At 43.2% G+C, this 27,743-nt stretch overlaps 1 protein-coding gene across 3 annotated transcripts in view; it reads left to right on the forward strand.

Annotated features, from left to right (window-relative positions):
• Positions 1 to 27,743, forward strand: part of ZNF592 (zinc finger protein 592) — a 46,566-nt gene that overhangs the window by 3,479 nt on the left and 15,344 nt on the right. For 2 of the 3 annotated variants that reach the window (XM_084816955.1, XM_084816956.1), the window contains exons 1-4: positions 3,175 to 3,363; positions 6,994 to 9,368; positions 23,658 to 23,836; positions 26,237 to 26,413. In XM_084816955.1, coding sequence (XP_084673081.1) covers positions 3,276 to 3,363; positions 6,994 to 9,368; positions 23,658 to 23,836; positions 26,237 to 26,413 — 2,819 coding nt within the window. In that variant the 5' untranslated portion in view covers positions 3,175 to 3,275. Of the gene's footprint in view, positions 1 to 3,174; positions 3,364 to 6,993; positions 9,369 to 23,657; positions 23,837 to 26,236; positions 26,414 to 27,743 lie in introns of those variants that run through there. The other variant, XM_084816957.1, reaches the window with a different exon arrangement.

Here is a 27,743-nt window from a genome sequence, read left to right on the forward strand (position 1 = left end):
CACCATCAGAGTGCAGTGCACTTTCCAGTGCAACAATAAGAGAGGTCTCTGCCCTGAGGGGTTTACACACCCCAATTAGACACAGAAGAGGCAGCAGAGGGAAGAGAGGAAGATGGGGCAAGGGTAACAGAGAAGAGCTTGGGCTCAGTTTAGTTACATGTATTTAGGATACTGGTTGCTACTTATGAATTTAGCTTTTAAAAATAGATCAGCGACACTTTTTGCCAGGAAATGTTTGTTCAGTCTGTGACTTTATCCTTGGACTGTTCCTTTCAAGCTTCTGCTGATAAATATGTACTCCACGGGCAAAATTGGGTCCACCACATGGTGGCATTTTTTGTATCTTCAGCTTGCCCTCTGGATATGATTTGCTATTTTATACTTTTTTCTATCCTTCTGGTTGACTTGATTATTGCGGGGAAAATTTGGCAAACTGTGATAGTGAGTGAAGATGATCACTGTTAATGGGAAAAGTTGTTGCAGTATTTCTGTATCATCTTCATCCTTGGCACTTTCCTTTCATTTATAGTGAAGGTATTAAATGCCTGTGAATGTCTCCCCCCCCCCCCAGCATTAAGATTCTTTGAATGCAAACAGTTTCAGAGGTGAATAGTCAGTTAAATCTGTGAGAGAATTTAAATCATTGGACAGGTTATTCCAACACACTGCACCAGTATTCGAAATGACCTGTAACTTCCATATTTGTTAGGCTTTGTGGAGGGAAGTTGTGTCTGACCTCATTAGATCAACAGGTTATTGATTTTTACTTTTTGTAAATTACAATATTATTGTGCAGTCCTTATCTCTGTTCAACTTCGCAATAACCTCCTGAGATCACTGTCATTTGGTAGATGGGAGTGTTGGAATAAGCAACAGCCGTTAGTTCAAACCTACTGTATGAAGGGGAAAATAACTGCTTGAAAGCTACTAAATGGTTAATGCATATAGGGAGTTGGGATGCTGGTTTTGGTTTCCTGCCGACTTACTTTGCCTAAAACTTGTCTTTGTCTTCTGTCTCAAGTATAGTCCGACAAAAGTTACTGTGTGACAGTGGGGACTAAAACTGAATGTATGGAACTGTTTGAGAAGGCAGTCATGGCAGAGCACAGATATGAACCCAGTTGGGGAAGGGGCACAACTCCAGGGAGGACTGGGAAAGACCCCCGTTTGAAACCCTGGAGAGCTGCTGCCAGTCAGCATATACAGTGCTGAGCTAGAAGGATCAGTAGTCTTACTTAGCATGAGGCAGTCTCCTGTGTTCCAGTTCAGCCCTCATCTGCTGGATCACAATATCATCATCAACAACTTTTCTTTAAGCACCTAAAAACAAGCCACTGTCCAGTATATAAAACATGATGAGGAATGACGAAAGCCCATCCCTCAGGTAGGGTTTAGGTAGCCCAGGATGGCTTTTTGATGTCTGAAAGTTCTTGTTACAGAGTGATACAGTTGTAGCCCAGCAGTATATTGGTAGAGGATACTGTAATCCTCAGACTTCAGCAGGAAAAATGCACCTATCAAGAAGAGGGTGGTACTGGATAGAGTTACATAGATTAGTTTGAGTTTGAGTATTCCATATGGAAGCATATAATATCACCATTATATACATCTCTGATATTGATGTAAATTGGCAATATGATACGTTTCCACTATAGATTCTATATTGTAGCCACGCTGAGAATACTGTAGACACATTTCTGTTTTCCCAAACTCAGAATTGGTATGATAAAGCTGGAGAGTGTATAGAAAAGGACAACTATGGGATGCGTGCGTGCAATCCTATGCATGTCTACTCAGAAGTAAGGCCCATTGAGATCAATGAGACTTACTCCCAAGTAATTGTGCATAGGCTTGCACTGTAAAATGCTAATCCCTATGAGGAAAAGTCAAAAGAAGCTGAGGCTTTTCAGTTTAGAAAAAAGGCAATTAAAGGAAAAGCAGAATAGAAACAATTACGCACGTGCGCACACGCGCAGACATCAGTTTTTTATTGTGAGTTTTAACAGAATAAACAAAACCATAACAAAACCAACAAATTTCAGTTACAAATATAATAAAGAGGAGTGCATAGAGAGAGATGGTGCTCTCTCAAAACATGAGAGGAACAATTTAGCGCCAGTGTGTTCAAGACAAAAGAAATAATGGAGTCTGCTCTTAATGCATATTCTGGTTTTATTGGTAAACAGGACTTAGCTGGGTCATTGACTGGATGGGAGGCTGCATGTAAAATGCTCTGATTTGTTACTTAGTTTGATAATTAATACTACTTAATTCAGTGCATGATGACCTTACGGAATTAATTGCCACAAGATGGAGTGATGACCAGTAATATAGATGGCTTTAAAGAAGTATCAGACAAATTTACATAGACCAACCATTATTGTTAGCTTTGACAAATTGGACTAGTCATTGTTGTTCAGTCGTTAAGTCATGTCTGACTCTTTGTGACCCCATGGACCATAGCATGCCAGGCCTTCCTGTCCTCTGCTCTCTCCCGGCGTGTGCTCAAGTTCATATTCATTGCATCGGTGATGCTATCTAGCCATCTCATCCTCTGCTGTCCCCTTCTCCTTTTGCCTTCAATCTTTCCTAGCATCAGGGTCTTTTCCAGTGAGTTTTCTCTTTGCATTAGGTGGCCAAAATATTTGAGCTTCAGCTTCAGTATCCCAAAGGCCATGTTTGCACAGAATACTAAACCTGGATACTGTACTTAACCATGAATAAGTTGTGTGTAGTCCATTTGCTCCCAGATGGCTCCTCCTGCAGCCTGTTTGCTCCCAGTTGGCTCCTCCTGCTATTACAATTGTCTAAACAAACCAGAAATAGTTTGTTTAGCATGTCATCTAAACCTGGATTCCTAGCTTGTTGCTATCTTTACAAGCTAGGATCTTGGTGTATGAATTCTGGCTTGTTTGGGGGCAAAAGACGAGAATCCCAGATTTGGACAACATGCTAAACAAACCATTTCCAGTTTGTTTAGCTGCTCGCGCTAGCAGGAGGAGCCAAGTGGTAGCGATTGGGATGCGTGCACCAACATGTAGCTCATTCACAGTAAGCCAGGATTGTCCAGAATCCTGGCTTACCATTTTGTGCTATTATACTTCTCAGATGCTGGGACAAATAACAATGGGTGGTTGTCACCATCATGCTGTTGCTTTTGAGTTTCCAAGAGGTCGCTGGTTAGCTACTGATGGAGACAGAATGCTGAATAGAGCTTCAGTCTTACCCATCCAAGGCAGTTCTTAAATATAACAAAAGTTTACAACTAAGTAAAAATGTGCGTGGTTATACAGGCCCAGTTCAGTCAATCCTGCAAACCATGGTTTAGAGACTTGGGAACAAGACCTTCTTCCACTCCAACAAGTGAGTTTACTTTCCATTTACTGTTTAGCACAACCATTATTTGCTGTGACATCTGAATCATCAAACTAAGATTTGTGCTTGATCTCCAAGCTGTATTGAAAACCACAGATAGTTTGAATTGGCCATAGCCTTTCCCACCCACTGCCAGTTCAAAGACTGACGCTCACTTCTGTGCATCTTAAAGTCTGTAATGGTAAATTCATGGAAGAAAAATCTTGTCACTTTTCCCATCACAAGGTTATCCTTTTTTACAGTCACCTTGTGGTAGATATGTATATGCATCCAGATCTTGTGAAGAAATGTTACCTCTGTCAAGTTCACAGCACAACTTGAGCTAGGACATTTTTCATACATCAAGGCTTCCAACATGGGTACTCAACACAAATTAACCTTAAAAAAAGTAAATCTTGTGGAGAAACCATTTTATTGTTTTGTATGAGTCATCTCTGCTAGGCAAAATTCCCTATGTCATTGTATGATTAAGGGTTGCAAAACTGGGACTTCCATACCTAAATTTAATCTTCACCTGGCTGCCCAGGGTGTTCAGTATATAATTATTTGTTTAATATTAAATGGTTTCTTAGAATGCTCTGGGGAAAACACCAGAAATATTATTTGGCTCTAGAGATTCGCTGAGCCTAGCCTGTGCCTTTTGCCTCCTTCTTGTAAGATTTGATTATTTATTGAAGTCTCCCTGCTGTTGTCTCTCCAGGAAACAGATTTCTCTTGAATGTGGATCATCTTGGGTCCATTCTTGCTAGTTCAGCAGTTTATGCAGTGAAATGGATAAGATGTCAACATGGAAGTGGGGAAACCAGGATTCAAGTCCCTGCTCAATCATGAAACTGGCAATATGTCCTTGGCCAATCAGTCTTCCCTAACCTGAGCTATTTTACATGCTCTTTGTGAAGATTAAATAGGATAATCCCCATGTGCACCAGCCTGAGCTCTGTGGAATAAAGGCAGAGTTTACATGAAACAAGTATCTGTCTTTACCAATTGGGTTGTCAGTCACTATACTAAAATAAAGGCATGATTATTTGAAGACAATGCTTCTCATTCTGTGGTGGCTGAAGTTCCCATAGGAGCATTTGAATTGATATGGTTGTCAAGGGAAGGGAGTACAGGATGCTGCCTGTAGGAGCCCTTCTAATATATTACACAGCATAAGACAGTGGGTGGGCAGAAAGTAGGTCTCCAGATGTTTTGGACTTCGACTCCCAGCATTATTGGCCATGTTGGCAGGAGCTTCTGGAGGTTGAAATCCAAAACATCAGGAGATCTACCTTCTGCCCACCCCTGGCATAAAGGCCTGTTTAAACATGTGATGCTAACTTCATGATTAGCAATAATGTCAATTAAATATAACAATACCAGGCATACAAAGGGAAAGCAATACTCATTGCACCATAGTATGTGATGAGGTTTAAGTCTTCCCCCTAATCTGCAATCTCAGTTTAAACTGTTTTCCCACCCCCATCCCTACGGCAATTATCATGGGGGGGGGGGGCACTCCCATTGGCTCCAATGGTGTTTAATTGTTTAAAAAACAACTACATTATTGCTAATCATGTTGCCAGCATCATGTATAGTTAGGCCCTAAGTCTAATGTTGCAGCTTCTGCAGCACCAGTGGCTTTTGACTTTTGCAACACAAGAATGGAAAAGTTGCCCCATTGCTGTCTGTGCTGCCATACTTGACAGCTCCTTTAGGAACATAGCAGAGACTGGACTTGGCTCTTTATGACCTTTGCGCAATTTAGAGCAAAAGAATTCTTCCATTACACAAGCCCTGTGTGTGCAGCTCAGAGATATGTGAGGTAACAAAGAGGCATCACCTTATACCTTTCTATCAGCCAGGAGAGGAATGCTCTAATGCATATTTTGGCAGTGTTTCCCCAGTGGCTGTCGACCAACTGTGAATAATCAGTGTACACCACACTTTAGTTCCTTACCTTCTTGGCTTAGCCCAAGCTGTTGCAAGAAATGTAGCAACAACAACAATGAAGAAGAAGGGCAGCACCCAATAATGACACACAAGAAAATGGAGGAAAAACGAAGAGTGCAAAAAATGCAGATATGTTCATTATATTTTGGAACAGAGGGGGCTCACAACAAAAGTATTGCAGGGTATCCCCTGATAGGAATGCTTCTGTTCAGGTATCCAGCCAGTCTGGAAAAGAGACTTGTAGTGCTGTTCAGGGCTCAGGGGGTAAGAAAAGGCACACCTTCTTTCCCACTGTCTCCTGAAACTTTCTCCCATTGTGGTATAAAATTAAAGGACTATTGGTTCTGAACTTGAGCACTTTATTGCAGTAATGTAGTGTGTGTGTGTGTGCGCGCACGCGCACACATGCATGAGAGAGAGGGAGGCATGTGGAGAAAGGAATCCCTTTTCCTTCTCTACTAAAACCACATTGTAAGGTGCAGGGAGGAGAGCTTTTTAACCTCACGGCATGCATTCCCTCCAACCAGGATACTATAAGCTGTTAACAGGTGTTAGCCTTGTCACAGTAAAAACATTAAAGAGTCTTATGGCACCTTAAAGACTAAGTAGATTTATGGTGGTATAAGCTTTAGTGGACTGAAGCACACTGCATCTGATGAAGTGAATTCTAGTCTGTAAAAGATTATGCCACAATTTAAAAAAAAAAACCCTTCCAACTGAACCTCTCAAATGTTCTGTGGCTCCTGCATGCTGTAGTCCTCATGATCCGGGGTGGGGGGGGGGGAGGTTAGGCTTTCTTTTAATTTTAATGTATAAAAAAAGATATTTCTCTATACCCCGGAGAATCCACCTGAGCGTGCATCAACCACTACCTTATCTGTGGGTGGCCCCGGTTTGCTGCCAAACTGATAGCAAATTTGGTTGTCCAGTGCGTATTAGAAAGAATAATGATAAACATCTTCATGTTTCTCACATCTCTGGATTTTCATTCAATTTTGTTTGTTTGTTTTGTACTATACAGTATCAAGGTCTGAGGGGAGAAAAACAGGCTCTCTGTTGCAGCTGTATGTGGTGTGTAGAAAAGGGCACACAATGCCTCAGACAGACTGAAATTGGTCTGGTCTCCTTGCAAAGATAATGCCTTTAATTTTCCTGTTAGAAAGTGTAGATGGTTAGTTTGCTTGCAAACCAGCTGAAATCCTAGAGTGTAGGGGGTGTTGAACCTCTTTCAGCCTCAGGGCCAAATTCCATTTTGGAGAAGCTCTTGGAGAAGGGGACGCATTCTAGTGGTGGGTGGGGCTGAAGGCAAAAGGGGCTGGATGAAAATATCAGCATATTTTAGCTTAAAGATCTTACTGCCTGTAACTTATCCCTAGGAGAGGTATGTCAACCTTCTAGAATAGGGAAAATACTGCACAAAAGCCGAGAAGCCACCAAACTATAGGTGACTGGGGGAAAGGGGTGGAGCTAGGAGAAAGGGGTGGGGCCAGTGGAAGGGGCATGATCATCTGGGGAGCCCAGGACAGCTGGATTTGGCACCCAAGGCTGAGGTTCTGCATCCTGGGTGTAGGAATTACTACACCTAGTGTCAGTTGCTAGAACTCACATTTGTATGTTTATAGAAAGACAAGTAAGTAAAACTCACAGAGGCAATGTTTCTGATACTGTGTTTTTGCTTTGTAGTTTTCATCATGGGGGACATGAAAACTCCAGACTTTGATGACTTGCTGGCTGCTTTTGACATTCCTGACCCGACCAGCCTCGATGCCAAGGAAGCCATTCAGACAGCTGGTGAGGAAAATGAAAACCATCTCAAGCAGTCAGGGATTTGTATTGACGAAAACACATCCTTGTCCCATGCAGCACCAGCTTCTGATGTTCCAGTTGTGAGCGTCATTGTGAAGAACACATGTCGTCAAGAGTCATTTGAGGCAGAAAAGGAAGGCAACCACCTAGGGCCAGGCCTGTTGCACAATGGGTTCCGTGGGTCTGATCTGCCCCTAGAGACTCACAATTATGGAAAATTTGATTCTGCATTCATCAATGGTGATGGCTTAAGGAACTATCCTGAAAAGTTGGAACAGTCAAAGTCGGAGCCTTTACCAACGTTCAGTCAGTTCAGCCCCATCTCCAGCCCTGAGCCGGAGGATGCGCTCAAAGAGAACAGTATTGTAGATAAACCTAAACATGCTCAAACTCCTTATTTCCCACCACATCCAATGTATATTCCAACTGGGTCATCTGTGCTAGATCTGCTTAGCAGGACCCTGCCAGAACCAGAGTTCAGTAGGTTTATGTCAACTGGGCCATCGCTGCTAGATCTCCTTAGTAAGAAGCTACCAGAACCAGAGTTAAGTATGTTTGATCAATACTGTAAAAGAGATCCAAAGATAGATGTGCATGGACTGCAAGAAAGTAGGGTGGATACAAGCAGGAGGGAACACGACAAGAGCCCAGAGAAACGCGAAGCATCCAGCAAGGATCTTGTGGACACAAACAGCTTTCTTGGTGAAGGATTGCCACTGGGCAACTTCCATAGCAATAATGTGGCAGAGAGTAAAGGATCTGTGGCTGAGATGAACTTCTCCTCTTCATCCGTCCCACCTCGCCAGCGTATCAAGCCTGCTCACTCCAAGCTGTCATCTTGCGTCGCTGCGCTTGTAGCCCTTCAGGCCAAGAAAGTTGCAGGTATCTCTAAGGAGGAGCAGGCAAATGTGACGAAAGAGCCTTCTGGCCCCTTTAAGGATGGCATTAAGGGAAGCCCCAAAATGCCAAAGTCACCAAAGAGTCCAAGAAGCCCCCTTGAGATCGTGAGGAAAGCCAATAAGCAGCCTGAGTCTCCCCGGAGCGTGTGCAGTGACAGCAGTAGCAAAGGCTCTCCTTCCGTAGCAGCTGGCTCTCCCCCAGCCATTCCTAAAGTCAGGATCAAGACCATTAAAACCTCTTCTGGTGAAATCAAAAGAACAGTAACAAGGATCCTGCCAGAAGCAGATGACTTTGGCAGATCCCCTCAAGAATCGCCTGCTGAGAATTCAGTAACTGAAGAGTTTATTAAATCCTTCCCCTCACCAGAACCAAGCACAGCTGTGGAAACTGAGTCATGCAAGGGTTTTGCTAAAGCCGCCACTCCAGAGGCAAACCTAGCAAGCCCCCAAGTCGACAGTATAACTGCAGACATTCCTGTAAACAGCATCCCTGCTGCCTCTCTGCTGACCAACAGCAGCAGTGGGACAATAAAAGTAGGCATCGTGGGGCAGCAGCTGAGTAAGAAGCCACAGCCGGGTACAGTGGCACAACCGTGTAACCCTGCCAGCCTCCTTCCGAAAGCTGTGCACCTGGCAAATCTCAACTTGGTTCCCCACAGCGTTGCTGCGTCTGTGGCTGCAAAATCTTCCGTGCAGCGGCGCAGTCAGTCCCAGCTAACACAGATGTCAGTGCCGCTTGTGCACCAGATAAAGAAAGCTGCCCCTCTTGTGGTTGAGGCATTTAACAAAGTATTGCATGGTGCCAATCCTGTGCCAATATATACCCCCAACCTCAGCCCTCCTCTTGACAGCAGTATTCACCTACCGGCATCTGGGTACTGTTGCCTGGAATGTGGTGACTCGTTTGCCTTAGAAAAAAGCCTCTCTCAACATTACAGTAGGAGGAGCGTCCACATTGAAGTCATGTGTACTCAGTGTTCAGCAACGCTGCTTTTCTTTAACAAGTGTAGCTTGCTCAAACATGCGAGGGATCACAAGAGCAAAGGCTTTATCATGCAGTGTTCTCAGCTGTTCATGAAACCCATTTCCTTAGACCAAATGTTTTCACCTTCTCCAACAAGCTCTTCGACATCTCAGATGACGCGTTTGCCCCCTCTTCCGCATAAGCCTTGTGCTCCGCCAGGAAGCGGGACTGGGAGCTCAACAAATGCTCAGCCAGCTCTGCCCCTGTACACGGACCCATTGAGACTGATTCGGCACGGATTAAAGTGTTTTGAATGTAATAAGCAGGCACTGGACTATATTGCCCTGGCAGCCCATTATCAGAGAACCTCGGAAGATAATGAGGGACTGGTAAGTCACTTCTAAAGATCTGAGTTCTTTTCTATTGGGCTTACATTAGAATTAAAAAACAACAAAGAAGCTTATACATACATTGAGTCAGCCATAAGAGGTGAGTTACTGGAACTTTTCACATTCTTAGGGGCTATACACTGTGTCAAATCTAAGTAAAGTGGCAGGTGGAAAATGAAAGATCATGAAGATGGTAATCTCTGTGTATAGTCTGTAATGACAAGGTAAAGCATGAGCCAATCATGGCCAGAAATAGAAATTGTAAAATTGCATTAGATTTGCCTTTCCCCCAATTATTGGGGGAGAAGAGGTATCCTGTAGCCTTTTTTTAACCTCTTTTGTCTAGTAGCTTTCCTTAGTCCACTCACTGGCATAGTCAACTGACCAGTTCTGGCCAGTGTTCATTCAGGAATATTAATTGGGTTTGGGCATTAGTTCTCTCCCCAATCACATGTAGAGAATTCTGTATATGTTGTCTGGATGCAAAGCTAACATAACAAGTTTGTGTAGCAGCTGGTGAAAGTGACACATAACGTGATTTCCTCCTCCGAAAGGATTTACCCTGTTTTAGACAAAGAATGCAAAAGGTTTCTTCACACTTTCCCCACTTTATTCAGTCCCCTTATTACAAGGAATGAAACTAAAGTACATTGCTACCGTAGTATGAAAGCTAGATAAGGGAGGAGCAAAATAGTATTGTTTTGGCAACAAGAAATAAGGGTTTCAAGCGCAAAAGCATTAATGCCTTGACAGACTGCAATCCTTGGCACACTTACTTGGAAGTGAGTTCAACTGAAATCAGTTTGACATGTTTTCAAGTAAAAGTAGCAAGGATTGTTAAATTCACTGTTCAATCCAGCCTTTCACAACCATATATTTAAGCAAGCTTCGGGCCTTATCACAGCAGTGGGCCATAATATCAAACTCTTTACTCTCCACCTTTCTTTCTCTGTCTCTGTCCTCTCTGCTTTCCTCGCCTGCCGTCAGTTGATCTCATAGCTGCTGAAATTCACAAAAGGATCTTTGTTGGAACATAGGGACCCCTCACAGTGAGTGCAACTGATTGGGTTGCTTATATAGGACATTTCAACAGCAATCTTTTTGTTGTTGTTGCAGCAAGCCTTTTATTTATTTGCAAATCAGCAATAAATTTAAAGGAGAAAGAGAAACAAAATGAAAATTTCAACAGAAATCTTTCTGTCAAAGTAATTCAACCCACCACGTCTTCTGCACCATTTTTTAGGTTATTAATTAGTGAAGCAGTAATGGCGTAATAAAATTTTTCCTCATGTTCTGACTCCTTTATTTTATTTTGTAAGCTGCTTATTTTGAAAACCTTTGATATATCATGAGGTAGAAATATTACAATAAATCAACCATTAAAGCCAATAAACTTGATCAGTTATTTCAGTTTAGTTGGGGCCTACAACAGGGTCTGTGATGTCAACAGAAGGTTTTCTTTTCTCTTGCAAGTTGGCTGTCTTCCTAGAAAGTGTACGTATGATCACAATCTTAATGTGTGCTGACTGAAAAAGGAATCTGCAACATCTCTGTAAAAAGTGATGTGAAGTTCCAGGGTGCAATCTGGCATATTTCTTGATTTGATTGAGTTTAATTTTGCGTTTTAAGATCCCTTGAAGTGTTAGTGCATCTGCTTAGTTACTCAGTGCTGGCTGTTCTGTATTGGAAACCATTGGCTAGGTTACTTGAGATGTCTGGAAATCTTACCATTCTTCCAGACTTATTGGGGTTTGGCTCAGAGGGTGGTTTTGCAATCACAACTCCTATTCTGTGTAACTCTTATTAGAAGCTTTTACATAGTTCGTTTGTTCTCAGCCTTGCTTGTTACATTTCCCCCCACATTTGGGAGATAAAGAGCAAGAGCCTAATAGCCCAGTTTGTAGACAATAATTGTATTAATTGTTACTAGTTGCACTGTAGACCCATAAGAGGCAGTATCTCTGCCGCTTTTGCAGTTTAGGCTTGCATACAGTGATGACATGTCTGGTGGTAGCATGCAGACGTTTTACTTGTGGTGCGTGAGGTGACTTGCAGCACCTGTTATTTATTTTATTTTATTTTATTTACATAGGTTTATGTACTGCTTTCCAGTGAACTATCAGAGGGGTTAACAAGAATAATATAGCCATAAAAAATGTAACAGTAAAAATACAATAAAATAATCACTAGTCGGCAATAAAACTCATAACTATACTGACTGGGTCACACCTCAGGGAAAGCCTGCATAAAGAGGTGGATCTTAAGCAGATGTCTAAAGATCAAAACTGAAGATGGCTGGAGAAGACCCTCAGGAGCGATCATGTCAATGGCCCTTCATATTTCACAGTTCTATAGGGAAACAAGGGCCCCATCAGGCTACTGGAAAATCCCCCAGAGTGTTCAGGAAAACATCAGGTTCCATGAGTCTCTGGCAGTCCACCACCCATTACACTTGCAGTATGGGAAAACCATTACCCCATATAAGTTATTTTAGCTGGCATTCTGTGTGGCTGGTGAAATCTGGAGACTAGCCCTGAGGTTGCCAGCTGAATGCAAAATTATTTCACAGTAGCGACTGAACAACAACAAAGCCTCTGTGCTTCGCTACATGTGCATTTGTCCACACATGCGTACACACACATGCACATACACTTGAGGCCTCAGTCAATGTTATGTTTTGCTCTATGGCTGTGTTCTTCAAAGTAGTCCCCTGGAGGCCTACATACGGAAAATGTAATGTTGGAGTTGAACATCCACATGGAATAATCCCAGCAAGGGAAACAGATCCAGTTCTGGCATCTCTCTCAAGTCGCTGCCCATGTGATGCATTGGGGTTTTATCTTCGTCATTTTCTTTTTTGGTGGATTTACTGATAGTCCTTAGATATTTTTATAAGGACTTCATCCTCTTGATGGTAGGGAGTTGGGACAAGTAAATGTTTAAGTTCACATAAGGAAAGAGTTCATCATGACAGCACTGGTTTGCAGCACTGGGAGGAGCAAGTAACATGTTCTACATTTCTTGTGGTGGAGCAATTAAATCAGTCAACACATGGTTGTAGTCCCACACTGGTAGGGACAGCTGCTACATCCCTCCCAAAACTAGCAGAGGCTTGCTGTACTCTGCACTGCTTCTGACCCCTCCAGGACACCCCACTCTACTGCTATCCTATCACTAAGGCCTCTCCCAAGAACCTGCCAATACCTTAATGTGCTGCTTTTGACCCTTTAAAAAAAAACCCACTTCCTTTGCTATTAATTTGCTGGCTGCTTGCCAGCTGATGCAGAGAGAACAGAGAAGCTTAGAAATGCACAAACCTTCCAGATGATGCTTTTTAATATGCTTGTGATACATTTCTGTTGTGGGCAGATGTAACACTCCCAGTTACTTAACCATGGTTAAGAGATCGGGAGCAGTTCACAGGATTGTGCCCTCCTCTTCTCTGGCACAAATTCCCCCTCCTCTCCCTGCTAGCCTTAATCATAGTTAAGGCTTATGTTGGCACCAGCCTTAAATGTGGTTAAAGTTTACCACGGTTTACTGTTAACCAGGATTTGAAAGTGGTTTCAAAAACTCAGTCAAGAAAAACTCTAGTTATACTCTGGTTGCTGACATAAACTGTAACTGTAATGAATGGTGGATGCGGGGGGGGGGGGCAGAGTTTTGCTGGTTGAGAGGTGCTATGCGCTAAGAAACATGCAATTTTCCATAGTTAAGGAACCAGGAGCATTATGTGTGCAGCAGCACTAAAGTGAAAGAAAGCACTTAATGGGAGGAGCCATAACTCGGTGGTAGAGCACATTCTTTGCATGCAGAAGGGCCCAGGTTCAATCCTCAGCATCTCCAGGTAGGGCAGGAAAAACTCCCTGCCTGAGACCCCTGAGAGCCACTGCTGATAGTGTCAACAATACTGGTCTATATGGACCAAGGGTCTGGCTCAGTATAGCACATCTTCCTGTGTTCCACTTTGAAGAGAAGAAGCAGAACCTGGGGTCTGTACCCCATGGACTCTTAGTTGAACCATTGTTCTGAACAAGTAACTGTGAATGTGTTTTGTGTTTCATTTCAGTGAAGACTTTTACATAATGGTTCTGTTATGAGGCTAAAAATAATGGCTTTGACCAGTTTCCTGTTCAAGCTCGGGTTTACTCTGCTACTTGTGAGCTTTCAGAGATGTGCCTCTGCACTGATGGGGCCTGAGGAGGGTTCTAGAAAATGTGCAAGTGTGTATGTCAGGGTAACATATGATTTATTTTTCTACATGTAAATGTAAATGGTTCATAAGTTGCAATGAGAAGGACGACTGCCAAGAGGTACCTGCTGTAGTCAGGATACATGCAATATCAGTGGGTAGTGCTGGGGCTTGCCAGCTTTTGCATGTTCTGACTTTGTATTAAGTTTGACGAGATATCTAGCATTATTTTGCACAACTGAACTTTTTGGAATTGCTGAATACATGGGAGAATCCATCCTGAATCTTTCCATGCCACTGAGACAATGAACAGACCTGTTGTTTTTGGCAGCTCTTTCCTAAGTCTCGCTCAGGGAGTTAAGTTAGTACAGACACTGAGATAATCTAACCTGAATTCCTGTCCCATATACAGACCAGTAAATTCCCACAATGTAGGATAGTAATGGTACTTTCTGCAATTAAGTTACCAGGAATGGGGCAGGGCTTTACAAAAATTATTGGTTTTGATGGGGGGTGGGAGGTGTAATTGAGTTCTAAGCTATCAAACATAAATCATCTAAAAACAGGGATAGTTAAAATCCAGTTGTACTTCATGTGGATGTGTTGAAATTATTTAAGGCACCAGGGAAATGCTGAAGGTCATACCTAGGGATAGTTTCAGATAGAACCTTTGAGCTGACAGAGACATGTGTGTATGTGCACATGTGTGTGAGAGAGAATTCCCAGAGACCACTTTAATAGGGACTTAGTCATGGGGCTGAAGACTTTCCCACTCCACTATTGCCAAGCACAGTACACACTAAATCCCCAACTAAAACTCCATGAACAGCAGTCCAGAATCCCCATAGTCTTCAAGTCTGTCTATTCCTGGCTCTGTGTCTCGCCCCAAAAAGGTTGCCTATCAAACTTGCCAACTACTCAGTGATTGCTCATCTGGACTGCACCACTGCAGGTGGCAAGGAGGGTCACATGGCTGAATGCTCTCAATTCTTCCCTCCTCCCAGTCAAGAACTTTCTACATATGGATAGCCTGCACATCAGAAGGCAGGCTAAGCTTCTTCCCTGACATGCTAGCTCTCTATGTTCAAGAAGACTTTTACACGGAGGGATGTTTAAACATATTGCACTGTCCACACCCACTGGCAGCCTGAAGTAGTACAGCTCATGAATAGCTGAACCATGTTCTATATATGGATGTTTACATTGGCTCTAAGACAGTCTTAGATTCTTTCATCGTAGCAGATGTTCAACTTGCATTTGGAACCCGCACAGTTAGGAGCTGTTGCTAGTTCCCTCCTGTTGCTCAAAGCCCCTGTGGTGGGAAAAGAAAAAGCTTCATCTTGGATATTAAGGGTACAGGAAACAGTTAATATTGGCTATTAATTCTGGATTGACCACATCTAATGCTGTCATGTGTGACAAATGCACGTGTTTTTATTTCGCCACTTTCACACAATGGTGGAAAGCAGCCATTGGCCACAGCTTCCCAGTGCAATGTGCATCATTGTGCACTTCTCATTTGCATGTAAGACAACTGCTTGTAGACTGCATGCTCGCTTTATGTGGGATAGCTGTGTAAAAAAATAATTGCATGTGAAGGAGCCCTCTGAGTTCCAGGTGGAAGCTAATTTCACTAAATTAACAGGTATTGAGGGGCTGGGTTGGGCATATATTAGGTGGGCAATGGAATTTGTAGATCTTTCCCTTGCTCTGCTGTATACCATCCATAGATGGAGTTGAGACATCTTGTCAAAGCTATTGGTGGGGCTCATGCTTCCTATAGAACCTGCTGCCTATGACTGAGAGCATATGAACATTGAAAGCTGCCTTATTCTGAGTCAGACCCTTGGTCCATCTAGCCAATATTGTCAACACTGAATGACAGCAGCTCTTCAGGGGTTCAAGCAGGAGGAGTCTTTCCTAGTCCTACCTGGTGGTGCTGGGGATTGAATCTGAGACTTTCCGCATGCAAAGCAGGTGGTCTTTACCACTGAACTACTGGCTTCTTGTCATCTGGCATGTACAGAACATTTGAAGAGAGGCAGGGAAATGTCAGAGCATTTGATACAATAAGACTCTGGCTTTTAGTCAAAACAAAGAAAGTTCTTGCAATATTTTGGAAATAAATGAGGAAACGCAAGATCTCTTAATTTATCCAGGGTTCTTGCCAGCGAATAATGCAGACGTATGTTCTTACAACTGTCTCACAAGTAGATGATTCTTTAAGAAAAAGAATGCAACTTCCATCTCTCATTGGCAAAAATTTTGGCTTAATTTTTTAAAAAAAAACAACAGTGTAACTGAACTTTCAGTAGTTATCCAGACAAGACTAAGCAGATAGCAGCTTTTCTCTAGAAGGGCACGCAGAATATTTCACCATGCCAAAAACGTTCAAGCAAAGGCCTTTAGAGAACACAAATAAAAGAAAAATTCAAAAGCCACACTTTGGCAATACCTGTATTAGGACCAACTAAAATGTCACAAAACAGTGAGCAAACATTTGCATTTTTCAGAACCCTTCATCAGGCAGGGCATTAAATAAAATGGTGTTGTGGGGCGGAGGTGGAAAGAGAAAGCTGGGAGAGTGTAGTTGCTCAAGTCTGCAGTTTATAACAATCTTGAGCTGGAATGCAGAAGGAGTTTTGCAGACATCATTGAACTGAGACAAAATTGAGTAATCACTTCATTTTATATTCTCAAAAATAGGGGAACATCAATTTATATTTATATGTTGTCCGAATAGCTGTGGATGCATCTTGCAATTACTCTTGCATCTTGAGAGGCTAATCTAGCCTTCCCTAACCTGGTGTCCTCTAGATGTGTTGGACTTTATTTATTATTTATTTATTTACTCTATCTACTTTATCTACTTAAAATTTACAGTTGCATCCTGCCCTCTATCTTTAAGATCTCAGCAGCATACAGATAAAATCTGTTTAAACACTATAAAACAATAAATAATTTAAACAGCTAAAAGCATGTTAAACCATTAAACAAACTAATACCAATTAAAAAATCTAAAACAATAAAACAATTAAAACAGTGTGCAACTTTAGAGAATTCATTTAGTCCTCAAAGGCTTTGGTAAAAAGCCATGTTTTAACTTGGTGCCAAAAAGAAACCAGCATTTGCACCAGTCGGGCCACCAAGAGTACTGTGTATTCCACAACCGTGGTGGTGCCACAGCAGAGAAGGCCCTCTCCCACGTCCCACCATAGTGTATGTCTCACATTCATGGGACATAGAGGAGGGCTCCTCCAACAGATCTCAATCCTTGGGCAGGCATATATATAGGGAGAGGCGCTCCCTCAAATATCGAGGTCCCAAGCCACTTAAGGTTTTAAATGTCATCACCAGGACCTTGAATTGAAGTACTGGCAAGGTCAAATTACGCCAGTACTTTTTCAGCTGCACTGGCTGCCAGTCCATTTCCAGGCCCGATTCAAAGTGCTGGTATTAACATTTAAAGTCCTTAACGGCTTGGGGCCAGGTTACCTGAAGGATCACCTCCTCCCATATGTGCCTGCCCGGACCTTAAGATCATTGTCAGCGGCCCTTCTCCGTGAGCCCCTGCCAAAGGAAATGAGGCGGGTGGCTACTATGAGGAGGGCTTTTTCTGCTGTGACACCCCGGCTCTGGAATGAGCTCCCTAGTGAGGTTCGCCTGGCACCTACATTGTATTCCATTTTGGCGCCAGGTGAAGACCTTTTTATTTTCCCAGGTATTTTAGCATTTTAGCTTTCTAAACTTTTAGCTTTGCTATTTTAAATCTGTATTTTAAACTCCTGCACTGCTGCTAGGTTTTATTGTGGTTGTATTGTTATATTGTGATTTTAATGTTGTATATTTTTTAAATTGTTTTATTGTGTGCTGTTTGGTTTTAAATTTTGTGAATCGCCCAGAGAGCTCCAGCATGCATGCATAAATAAATAAATAAATGAATGAATTGAATTCTGACCAGAAATGTATTGGCAGCCAGTGCGGTTCCTTTAAAACTGGTGTTACATGATCTTTATGAGCGGTTCCAGCCAACAGTCTAGCTGCTGCATTTTGCACTAGCTGCAACTTCCAGGTCATCTTCAAGGGCAGCCCCACGTAAAGTGCATTGCAGTAGTGTAATTGGGAAGTTACCAGTGCATGGAGTACTGTGGCTAGGTTATCCCTGTCCAGGAAAGGCCACAGCTGGTGGATTAGCCGAAGCTGGCCCCAAGTACTCCAGGCCACAGAGTTCACCTGGGGCTCTAGTGACAAGAATGGATCTAGGAGTACTCCCAAGCTACGCACCTGCTCCTTCAGGGGGAGTGCAGCCCCATCCAGGACAGGTTGCTTACCCAATTCCCGGACTCGGGAACCACCAGTCCACAGAGCTTCCGTCTTGTCAGGATTTAGCTTCAGTTTATTGGCCCTCATCCAGCCCATTACATCCTCCAGGCATTGGTCCAGCACCTTCACCGCCTCACCAGAATCTGATGACAAGGAGAAGTAGAGCTGAGCATCATCAGTATGCTGGTGACCCCACCCCCAAACTCCTGGTGACCTCGCCCAACGGCTTCATATAGATGTTGAACAGCATGGGAGATAGAATAGAACCCTATGGCACCCCACAGCTTAATAGCTATGGGGTAGAACAGGAATTCCCCAATACCACTCTCTGGAATCAGGCCTGCAGATAGGAGTAGAACCACTGTAACACAGTGCCCTCAGTTCCCACCTTGCAGAGCCGATCCAGTAAGATACCATGATCAATGGTGTTAAAAGCGGCGGAGAGATCCAGGAGGGATCAGCAGGGTAGCACTCCCCCTGTCTTTCATCCAGAGTAGGTCACCAGTCAGCACAACGAAGGCCATTTCAGTGCCGTACCCTGGCCTGAAGCCAGACTGAAATGGGTCCAGATAATCATTTTCCTCCAAGAACGCCTGAAGCTACCCAGCCAGCATGTGCTCAAGCACCTTGCCACAAAAGGGGATATTAGCAACGGGGCGATAGTTCTCACATACCTCTGGATCCAGGGAGGTCCTCTTCAGGAGGACTGCAACTCCCACCATCCCCAGCCAGTGTGGGAGTTGTAATCCAACACATCTGGAAGTGAAGTTTGGATGAATTTTTTCTAACAAACCAACATGGCTGCCTATGCTTTTTTGTGTCAAATAAAGGGAGTAAGGCAATTTTATCCTGTGCATTTTCTGCAGACATATAACAGCACAGAATCTTTATTGCCATGGAGTTGTGCTAGGATTGGCCTGAGCCTGTTTCACCCAAACTGGCAAGCTGTTGCCCTTGTCCTGCAAATCACGAAAAGGGGCAGGGAATCATAGCATGTGAAGGGAGGAGGGAATTTTTGGATCAGAGAAGTCATCTAGGCTTGTGCATATAATGGCATTCTATAGTTTGGCATTATGTCAAAACCAGCACACTGACATTTTCAGTTTCAAAAACAATTATTAATGTACAACAGGTTGAAAATGTATTATTAACTAAACCTTTACTATGCAAATTGTGATTACTTGAGGCAGGCAGTCGACTGGGAGATTAATTTACGACTGTACAAATGAAAATGTAATTTAAATAGATAACACTAATGCTGATAGTTTAGTCCTTACCTACTGGCTGACAGGACACCTTTGTATTTTGCTGTGGTTGTAACATATCCCAGTTTCTAACCATATATAAACCAAAATCAAATACTCAATTAAACTGCAAACCATTGCAATGACCCTTTTAGTAGGGTGAGAATTACAGAGAACGAATGTGAGTCTGTTTACTCAGGTAGAGTTATGGGAGGGCTGGCCACCTGTACAGTAGCATTTACTTGAGGAAGGGAAGCTTCACTTTAGAAATTTGAGAATTCATCTAACCCTGGGTTCTGAACATATGCATTAGTATTTTTTAACAAAAATCTCCAAGTCAGAAGTTATATTTCTCTTTAATTTCCCAATGTATGATTACTGTTCCACCTTTCAAAGACTCTAGAGACAGCTAAAGTATTTTAATTCAGCATCAAGGTAGCCACAGAGAGGAAGGCCAGGATCTCTTCTTGATCATCCCAGAATGCAGGACACAGAATCATGGGCTCAAGTGACAAGAAGCCAGATTCTGGCTGAACTTCCTGACTGTTAGAGCAATACGACAATGGAACCAATGAACTAGGGAGGTGGTGGGCTCTCCCACACTAGAGGCATTCGAGATGAGGCTGGACAGCCATCTGTCAGGGACGCTTTGACTTGGATTCCTGCATTGAGCAGGGGGTTGGACTCAATGGTCCTACAGGCCCCTTACATCCCTACTATTCTATGATTCTAAACTTCTTAGCCAATCTGTCCTTTCCACCACCACCACCTTCTCAGTAGAGCTCTCCAGTCCTGGATAAATGCATAGTTAACTTCACCACCATCAGATGTGGTGATTCATGGAAGATAAGTCTGTCAAATGCTTTGTGTAAAGAATTCAGTATGTCAGTCCTTTGTCTGTTCCTTCTTAAAGTTTACTAACCCAAAGCTTGGCCATCTGTAAAATCGCATACAACAGCAAATAAAAGGCTTTAATCCACAACATACTCAAGTCAGTAGGGAAATCTTCCATGGCTTCACTGGTTGTGGACTGCTCCCCAAATTTCTTCCTCTTTATTCTCATTTTTTAAACTGCTTTTCAGTACCCTTCTGTTATTTTCATAGGTCTCTGATTATTTCATTCTTAATAGAATGATTTACAGTCCACAAAGTTGGGCTAGATGATTTTGATGAATTTGAGCTTGGCATGATGAATTGGGTTCCGAATGTAAGTTGAACATCTGCTACGATGAAAGAATCTAAGACTGTCTTAGAGCCAATGTAAACATCCATATATAGAACATGGTCCAGCTATTCATGAGCTGTACTACTTCAGGCTGCCAGTGGGTGTGGACAGTGCAATATGTTTAAACATCCCTCCGTGTAAAAATCTTCTTGAACATAGAGAGCTAGCATGTCAGGGAAGAAGCTTAGCCTGCCTTCTGATGTGCAGGCTATCCATATGTAGAAAGTTCTTGACTGGGAGGAGGGAAGAATTGAGAGCATTCAGCCATGTGACCCTCCTTGCCACCTGCAGTGGTGCAGTTCAGATGAGCAATCACTGAGTAGTTGGCAAGTTTGATAGGCAACCTTTTTGGGGAGAGACACAGAGCCAGGAATAGACAGACTTGAAGACTATGGGAACTCTGGACTGCTGTTCATGGAGTTTTAGTTGGGGATTTAGTATGTACTGTGCTCTGCAACCCAAAGATCCTAATTTTGGGAGGAGGGGGGTGTTTGATAATTGGTTATTGTAACCATAACCCCAAGCCTTCATGAAAGCACAGGATAAAAATCTAAATGGGTAACTATTTAAAAATTCTATGAAATAATTATTAATAGAAACATATGTACATAAGTAAAATAAACATTCAGTACTTAGATTGTGAGCAATTTGGGGACAAAGATAGGGCTGTCTTTGAAACTTCTGCAACTTGTCTTGCACCCAGGTGTTACAGGTAGAAACATACATTAGTAAACTCAGTGATCAAACAGTTGGGAGAGCTGAATTGTGATACTGGGTGACAAGTCAATGTCAAATCAAAAATGTCTGCCTTGGCAGCAAGCCACGTCTTGGGCTTAAGGAATGGGCCATGACTGGTAGGAGACAGGAAACTGGAGCAAAGAGTGGTGAAAATTCAAGAACAGAGGAAGAAAAGACATTCAGGCTTGAATCAGAGCACAGAAGGCCCAGGAAACAAACTGTTGACAGCTTGCCTTGTTGTCTAGATGAAGGGGTGGGTTGACACTCTGTCTTACAGTGATTCACAGAAGTGTGTTACATTTTCAAAGCGAAAGGGTATACTGAGGATCTCCTAATCCTTGACATCTAACTCATCTATGTAAAGTAATCTCGAGGATGCCCTCAGATTTAAGAATTCAAGAAGTGCCTCGCTGGATCAGACCAAGGTCCATCTAGTCTAGCACGTTTTGCAAGAATCCCAGCAATCAACAGGCACCAGATGGTCCACTGTAAATTGGCCAGGGGTCCACCGGTGGGTCGCAATCTACCTTTCACCCTCCCCTATTGTAGATTGAGTCAAATGCTACCCTGGAGGCTAGAACCAACTGGAGTCAAGGCCAGCCATTCTTTGCTGCTTGTGGTGCATCTCTAGGTGTTTAGCTGGATGGTCCTAAATTGTCCTCTTGATAGCCCCATGGGTAGGGCACTGGCCTTGGACCCAGGTGTCCCAGATTCAGTTCCTGAATGCCTGGCCAGTAACCTTTTGTTGTTTGTCCTGATCGCTAATGGATGTGTTGCCCAAGCAGCTCCCGAAGATTGCTCCTGTGGCTCTCCAGCTCTGGAAAACTTTGTTTGGAGGGCTTATGTTTTGAATTTCCTGCGGTGAGCCCAGTGTTTAGTCCAGGGGGTCACTATGGATAGTGACATCTAATTTGTTAATGTTACATGCAGCTAACAAACTTAGATGTATACTGGGGACACCAAGTTATAGCTGGCGGACATGTTGCACTATTTTTGCAGTCCTCCTGCTGCAGTTCCAAGTGAGGAGTGTTGAGATGTTTCAGAGATGATAATCTGGTAACTGAGAGCTTGAAGTTGTGATAACAACCATGTCTGTTCTCAACCTGCCTTACTTGCTTATGGTATGTGACTGGGAAACAGTAGCTTATCTTCTTGTGCTTCAGCACTTGTTTTGCCTGTCTTGGCTATGGCCCACAATGTTGGAAAGACACAACCTGTGGGCGCTGAGTCCGTCTATAGGTTGATCTGGAGACTGTGGAAGAAGCAGATAGAGTACAGAGCTGCATTGCAGGTGGAGGGGCTGCCCTTTAGCTTGTGTCATTTGAAGAGCCTAAGAAGCAGCTAGCACAGAAAAGGGGGGAGGGAGGAGAGGTATGGACAATTGCAGGAGCCGATATCATCCCAGTAGCCTGCAAGCTAAAGGAGCCTAGTGGGCTTGTTGCTCTGAGAGGGAATGAGCGATTCTTCATCCTCTGGGAAGTTCCTTCCTTCTCAACCCCATGAGGTAACATGGAGAAAACCTGCCCCAAAGAGACTAGGTTTGGATCACACCACATTGTTCTAGGGGCAGAGCCAGTACAGTGAAAAAGCACCCCTTAGAAAGCAAGGACAGAGACCGTCAAGCCTAAGATCTCTTGTAAACTCCTTTTTAAGTAAGCCGCTGTTGAGCCAAAGATACTTGCCTGTCCATGATCCTTTAAGGAGAGCCCATGAGAGACAGCTGGGCTAGCCCATAACACTGGACCCAGTGTACTCCGGATGTGAAAAGTGGTGGTAGTATTCTCCAGATGCAAAATAAAAGATGGGTGGAAGGAAGCCTTTTTTTCATGTCCTGCTTCAAGGGTGATACCACCATCACATTCCTGCCCAGGTCACAAGGGTGAGCTATTCTTCTCTTGCCACACACAGATGATCTGAGGCAGTTACTTTGATAGTTCCTGCTGTCTGGATGTTTGGCCTTTGGGCCCAGTGAGCTATGTCAGTGGCAGAGAGGACCACCTCTAGTGAGGATCTGGGAGGAGCACTGAAATTCTCTTGCCCAGATGCCAGAAAACATAGTGCCAAATCTGCTTGGAACAAAGACAATTGCCTGGCTTAGCTTCTTCCTCAAAACTCTTTCTAGTAGTCAGTATGATAGGATTTGGCTTTAAAATGGCATGTAACAGGAGACTCTTGACACCTCTCTTTACAACAAGGTATATGGATACTCTGCTTTCGGGAGAGTAGAATAAGTATTACACTAGAGATCTTTTTTTCTCCAAAAATATTTGCAGAAGGAAACAAGAGTTCTTTCTTGTAAAGTTTCCATTGCTTAACACTAATTTAATGTAAGCAGGGTCCAAGCACTGTACAGAAAACAAAAGTGACACGGACCCTGCCAAGAGAATCTATAGTGGGCAAGATTGAGGTAAAGAGAGAATACAGGATTAGATAAGAAGTAGTGAGGATAGGAGATTATCTTGGCAGCAGAAAGTGCAAAAAAGATGAGGGGCTGATCAAGTGTGAGACGTGCAGAAGACTTTATAAGATGGAATGGCTAATTGTGATCTCTCTTTTTCTTCCTTTAGACGTGTCAAGTGTGCCAGATGCTGTTGCCTAACAAGTGCAGTTACTGTGCTCATCAACGAATCCATGCTCACAAATCCCCTTATTGCTGCCCAGAGTGTGGAGCCATTTGCCGGTCAGCCTATTTCCAAACCCATGTCAAGGAGAATTGCCTGCATTATTCACGCAAAGTTGGCTACAGGTTTGTGCTAAATATGGGGGAAAAGGAAATGTCTCATGACATTTAATGCATGCTGAGAGAGGGCATTGGATTGGGTGGGGGTGAGTTTCAGATCCTTTCTCTAATCATTCTTCTGCAGGAATTTTTGCTATAGGCTTATTTTGTGACTAAGCAAGCTGACAATTACAAAACATCAAATGCTGATAAGGTGTTTTTTTTTCCTGTTACACCTTCAGGAAGCCCATATTTTATAGGCACTTTGGAGATGAGTATTCTGTGCTACATCCAAAGTTGCAAGGAAGTAGGCTCAGATGGGAAAACTTTGCAAATATCTGGGCTTTTTAGGTGAACTCCTGCAGCCCATCTTAAGGGGTATATTGTTGTTTAATGGTGATAGGCTGAGTCTAACATAACCATTTTCTTTCACAAAATAATACCCATGGAAGAACACCAAATTTGCCCCAGAACTGGTATTTCTGAGGTTTAACTGAATAGATAAGGATGTGATACTGACTCTCCAAAGAACAAGAGAGAGCAAGGATAGCGTGAAGGCTCTTTTTCATTGTTGATTGTCTAGGTTAGGAGTGGGAAACACATGGCCCACATAGAGACCCGCTGCCCCCCAGTTCCCCCCCCATTTTAAAAACAAGGTGTTTGTAGTGAGTATGGAGTGCCCAAACAGCCAAATTTAGCTTGTGTGCAAATTTGGCCCCCAGACCTCCAGGCGTTGCCCACCCTGGGCTAGGGGACAATGAAGCATGAATGAAGAAGTGTTTGGCAGACTCCTAAGAGACTTTGGAGGACTGGAAAAGAACACTGAAGGGTTAATGCAGGCACTGGGTAGTGATGGTTTAGTCTTTATGGCTAACAGTAGATACATTTTGATTTGAACCCACTTTAAATGGGAGAAATGTTGTTCAGTATTGTCTAGGTTTTGCAGATCTTAACACACTTTAAAGGGAACTTCAGTTTTGTGTGCATTTCATTGGATCTCCATCAGAACAGTGGGGCTTGCAACGAGCCCTCCCCCTCCCCTTAAAGCATAATTATTGCATTCACTTCATGCTTTTCCATATGCTTCCTACAAATGCCTGTTTTGCTTTTGTGCCCAGGGTGGCTTTTCCTTTTCCCAGCACACACTTGTCTACCCAGTCCAGCATCTTAATCAATCACTGACTCACAGTCGCTTATTTGTAGTCTCAAGGAACTGAGATTCTTTTTTCTGGTGCAGAAGTGGCCTGAAAGGAGAAAGAGCTAGTATAGGGAGAGGCCGCAACACTGTCTGGTTGAGTTCCTTATTTGTCCCATGGTGACACAGGATAGCTAGAGAGGGTAAACAATTGAGCCCCCAAGTTTGGGCTGTGAATAAATTGTTGGTCTTTTAATATAAATTAACAAGAATGTTTTTAATGAAGCCCAGATCACTTGAGTCTTAAAGTCTGTTTTGCTATTGCTTTCCCAAAGCACAAAATCTGTTAAACTGGCCTTAGACTATGTTTAATCTATTCCACCGGAAGGGGAACCTTAACAATAACTGTAGCCTCAGGCTCTTACTTTGGAAGCACTGTATCAAGTGAATTATTGTAAGATTGTATGCATGATGCTGTATTTTTTGTGTGAATTTGAGGAGAGATAAGTTGGCAGAAAAGGGACCAATGACCATAGTGGTTACTAGTACTATCAAGTGTAGACCAACTGGAGGCAGTTGGGAATGATGACAAAAAGAGGTAAGGTATGGGGAAACCTGAGCATATACAGCTGCCTTATTCTGAGTCATTAGTCCATTTAGCCTAATGTTGTCTGCTCTGACTGGCAGCTGCTCTCCAAGAACAAATGTTTTTCCCAGCTCTCCTGGATATGTCCCTTGTCCATAGGAACTGTGCTTATTAGTTAGGCAGTGAGAGAGGGAGGTTCCCGTGAAGTCCTGTCTTCTCTCCTTTCCTGGCACACGCTTGTCTTCCCAATCCAGCATCTTTATAAGTCACCATTTTCCATTATTGCTTAATTTGTAGCATCGACAAAAGTAATTTTCTTTTTTCTGCTGTAGTATAACCCCAAACTAGTAACTTCTGCCAACCTTTTCACCCTGACTGCTTAAGTGTTATTGGCCCCAGACAGTTGCTGTGTTGAACTGGATTGAGTTTTTCCATTCCCTGTTACACTGGGTGATAGTATCTCAACATCAGAGCTCTGTTCTGTACTCCTTTCTCACACTAAGTAGATAGACTTGCCAGATAATGTGCTATATGCAAATTCCACTACCATGCTGTTTGCTACTCCCTCTCGGTCACTAGCAAGGGATTCAGTGAGATGTACCTGGGCCAGGGCCCATTTCCTGACACTTCATGGAAATTTCAAGTATGTGAGAGAGAATTTTGTGGCTGCAGCACTCAGTTTAACCCTCTCTCTCTCACTTTCCAGGTGCACTCACTGTGGGGTTGTCTTCATGTCACAAGCTATGCTCAAAGTGCACATTCATGAGAAACACTGTGAAGTCTTCCACAAGTGTTCGTTCTGTCCTATGGCCTTCAAGTCTGCAGACAGCACCACGGCTCACATTACTAGCCAGCACCCTTCAGAACCTCACAAGACATCTCAGTAAGTATATGCCTGGCTAAATATCCACATTGCCCATAATAGTTCTGGCATTTTCCTTCCTTACCCAGTTTTGCTTTCTACACGTACTTCTCTGTCCAAGCCCCCATGTTTGCAGGAGCCTCTCCATCCCATCTGTATGTAGAAGAGATATGTTGATGTTTATATGTTGACTTCTGTGTTGTAGGGAAACATTAGTAATAGGATCTGCACACTTTTTCTTTGAAAAGAAATGGAAGGTTACAGACAAATCTTCCTTGCTAATTATTTTACAGTTTAGCAGTGTAGCCCATCTGTTCCCCAAGACTGTGTTCGCACTTGCACAAACGCAAGGAGTAGTTTACCATAATCTGTTTTGCTAGTGTACCGCCATCCCCCATTCTCCGCATTATACTGTGTGGTGTGGTTGTGCATTGTCTCTATGCCAGTTAGCAATGTGCTGTCTAGCTACAAGCGGATTGGTGGGAGATTCAGGACAGATAAAAGGAAGGACTTCTTCACGCAACTCATAGGTAAACTATATAATTTGCTACCACAGGATGCAGTGATGGCCAACAATTTGGATGACTTTAAAAGGGAGTTAGATAGATTCCTGGAGGAGAAGACTATCAATGGCTACTAGGCTTGATGGCTGTGTGCTACCTCCGGTACCAGAGGCAGTGAGCCTATGTACACCAGATGCTGGGGAACATGGGCGGGAAGGTGCTGTTGCACTCATGTCTTGCTTGTCGGTTCCTGGTTGACAGCTGGTTGGCCACTGTACAAACGGAATGCTGGACTGGATGGACCCTTGGTCTGATCCAGCAGGGCTCTTCTTATGTTCTTAGAAGATTCAGAGAGCAGCCACTGCTGGTGCCATCCATCTGTGCCCCAGACCTAGTTGCTTTGCCCTGCTTTGTACCCCCACAAACTATCTTGTAACTCTTCATACCCTAGAGCAGCAGTAATGGAAGCACCAAGCAGAGCTTTGGCCCGGGGAGGGTAATATTTTAAAATTAAATTAGCACTACTTGGAAATTTCCATAAGGAGGTGGCCTTTACATGCACCATCCCTCTAAAACCACAGTTGCTTTACAACCACAGATGAGTGAATCTGATTGCACAGTCTTTTGAAAATACTTGCCTGGACTGACAGCTCCTGCAACATTCATTCAGTGGTCCAGAGGGACATGTTGCATGTGTATGTTGGCAGGGCAGAACATGGTTTTCTGTTCAATAACAATGATTTCCATGATGGGGAAATGGGGCTTGTTCTCCTTCACTTGTGGGGATGGGGCTTGTTCTCCATCACTTGTTTTGAAAATAAATAAACTCCTTCACTTGTTTTGTTTTA

This window comes from Heloderma suspectum, chromosome 11 (genome assembly GCF_057233095.1).
Source record: "Heloderma suspectum isolate Gila_16-S chromosome 11, 16-S_ref, whole genome shotgun sequence".
Lineage (NCBI taxonomy): Eukaryota > Metazoa > Chordata > Lepidosauria > Squamata > Helodermatidae > Heloderma > Heloderma suspectum.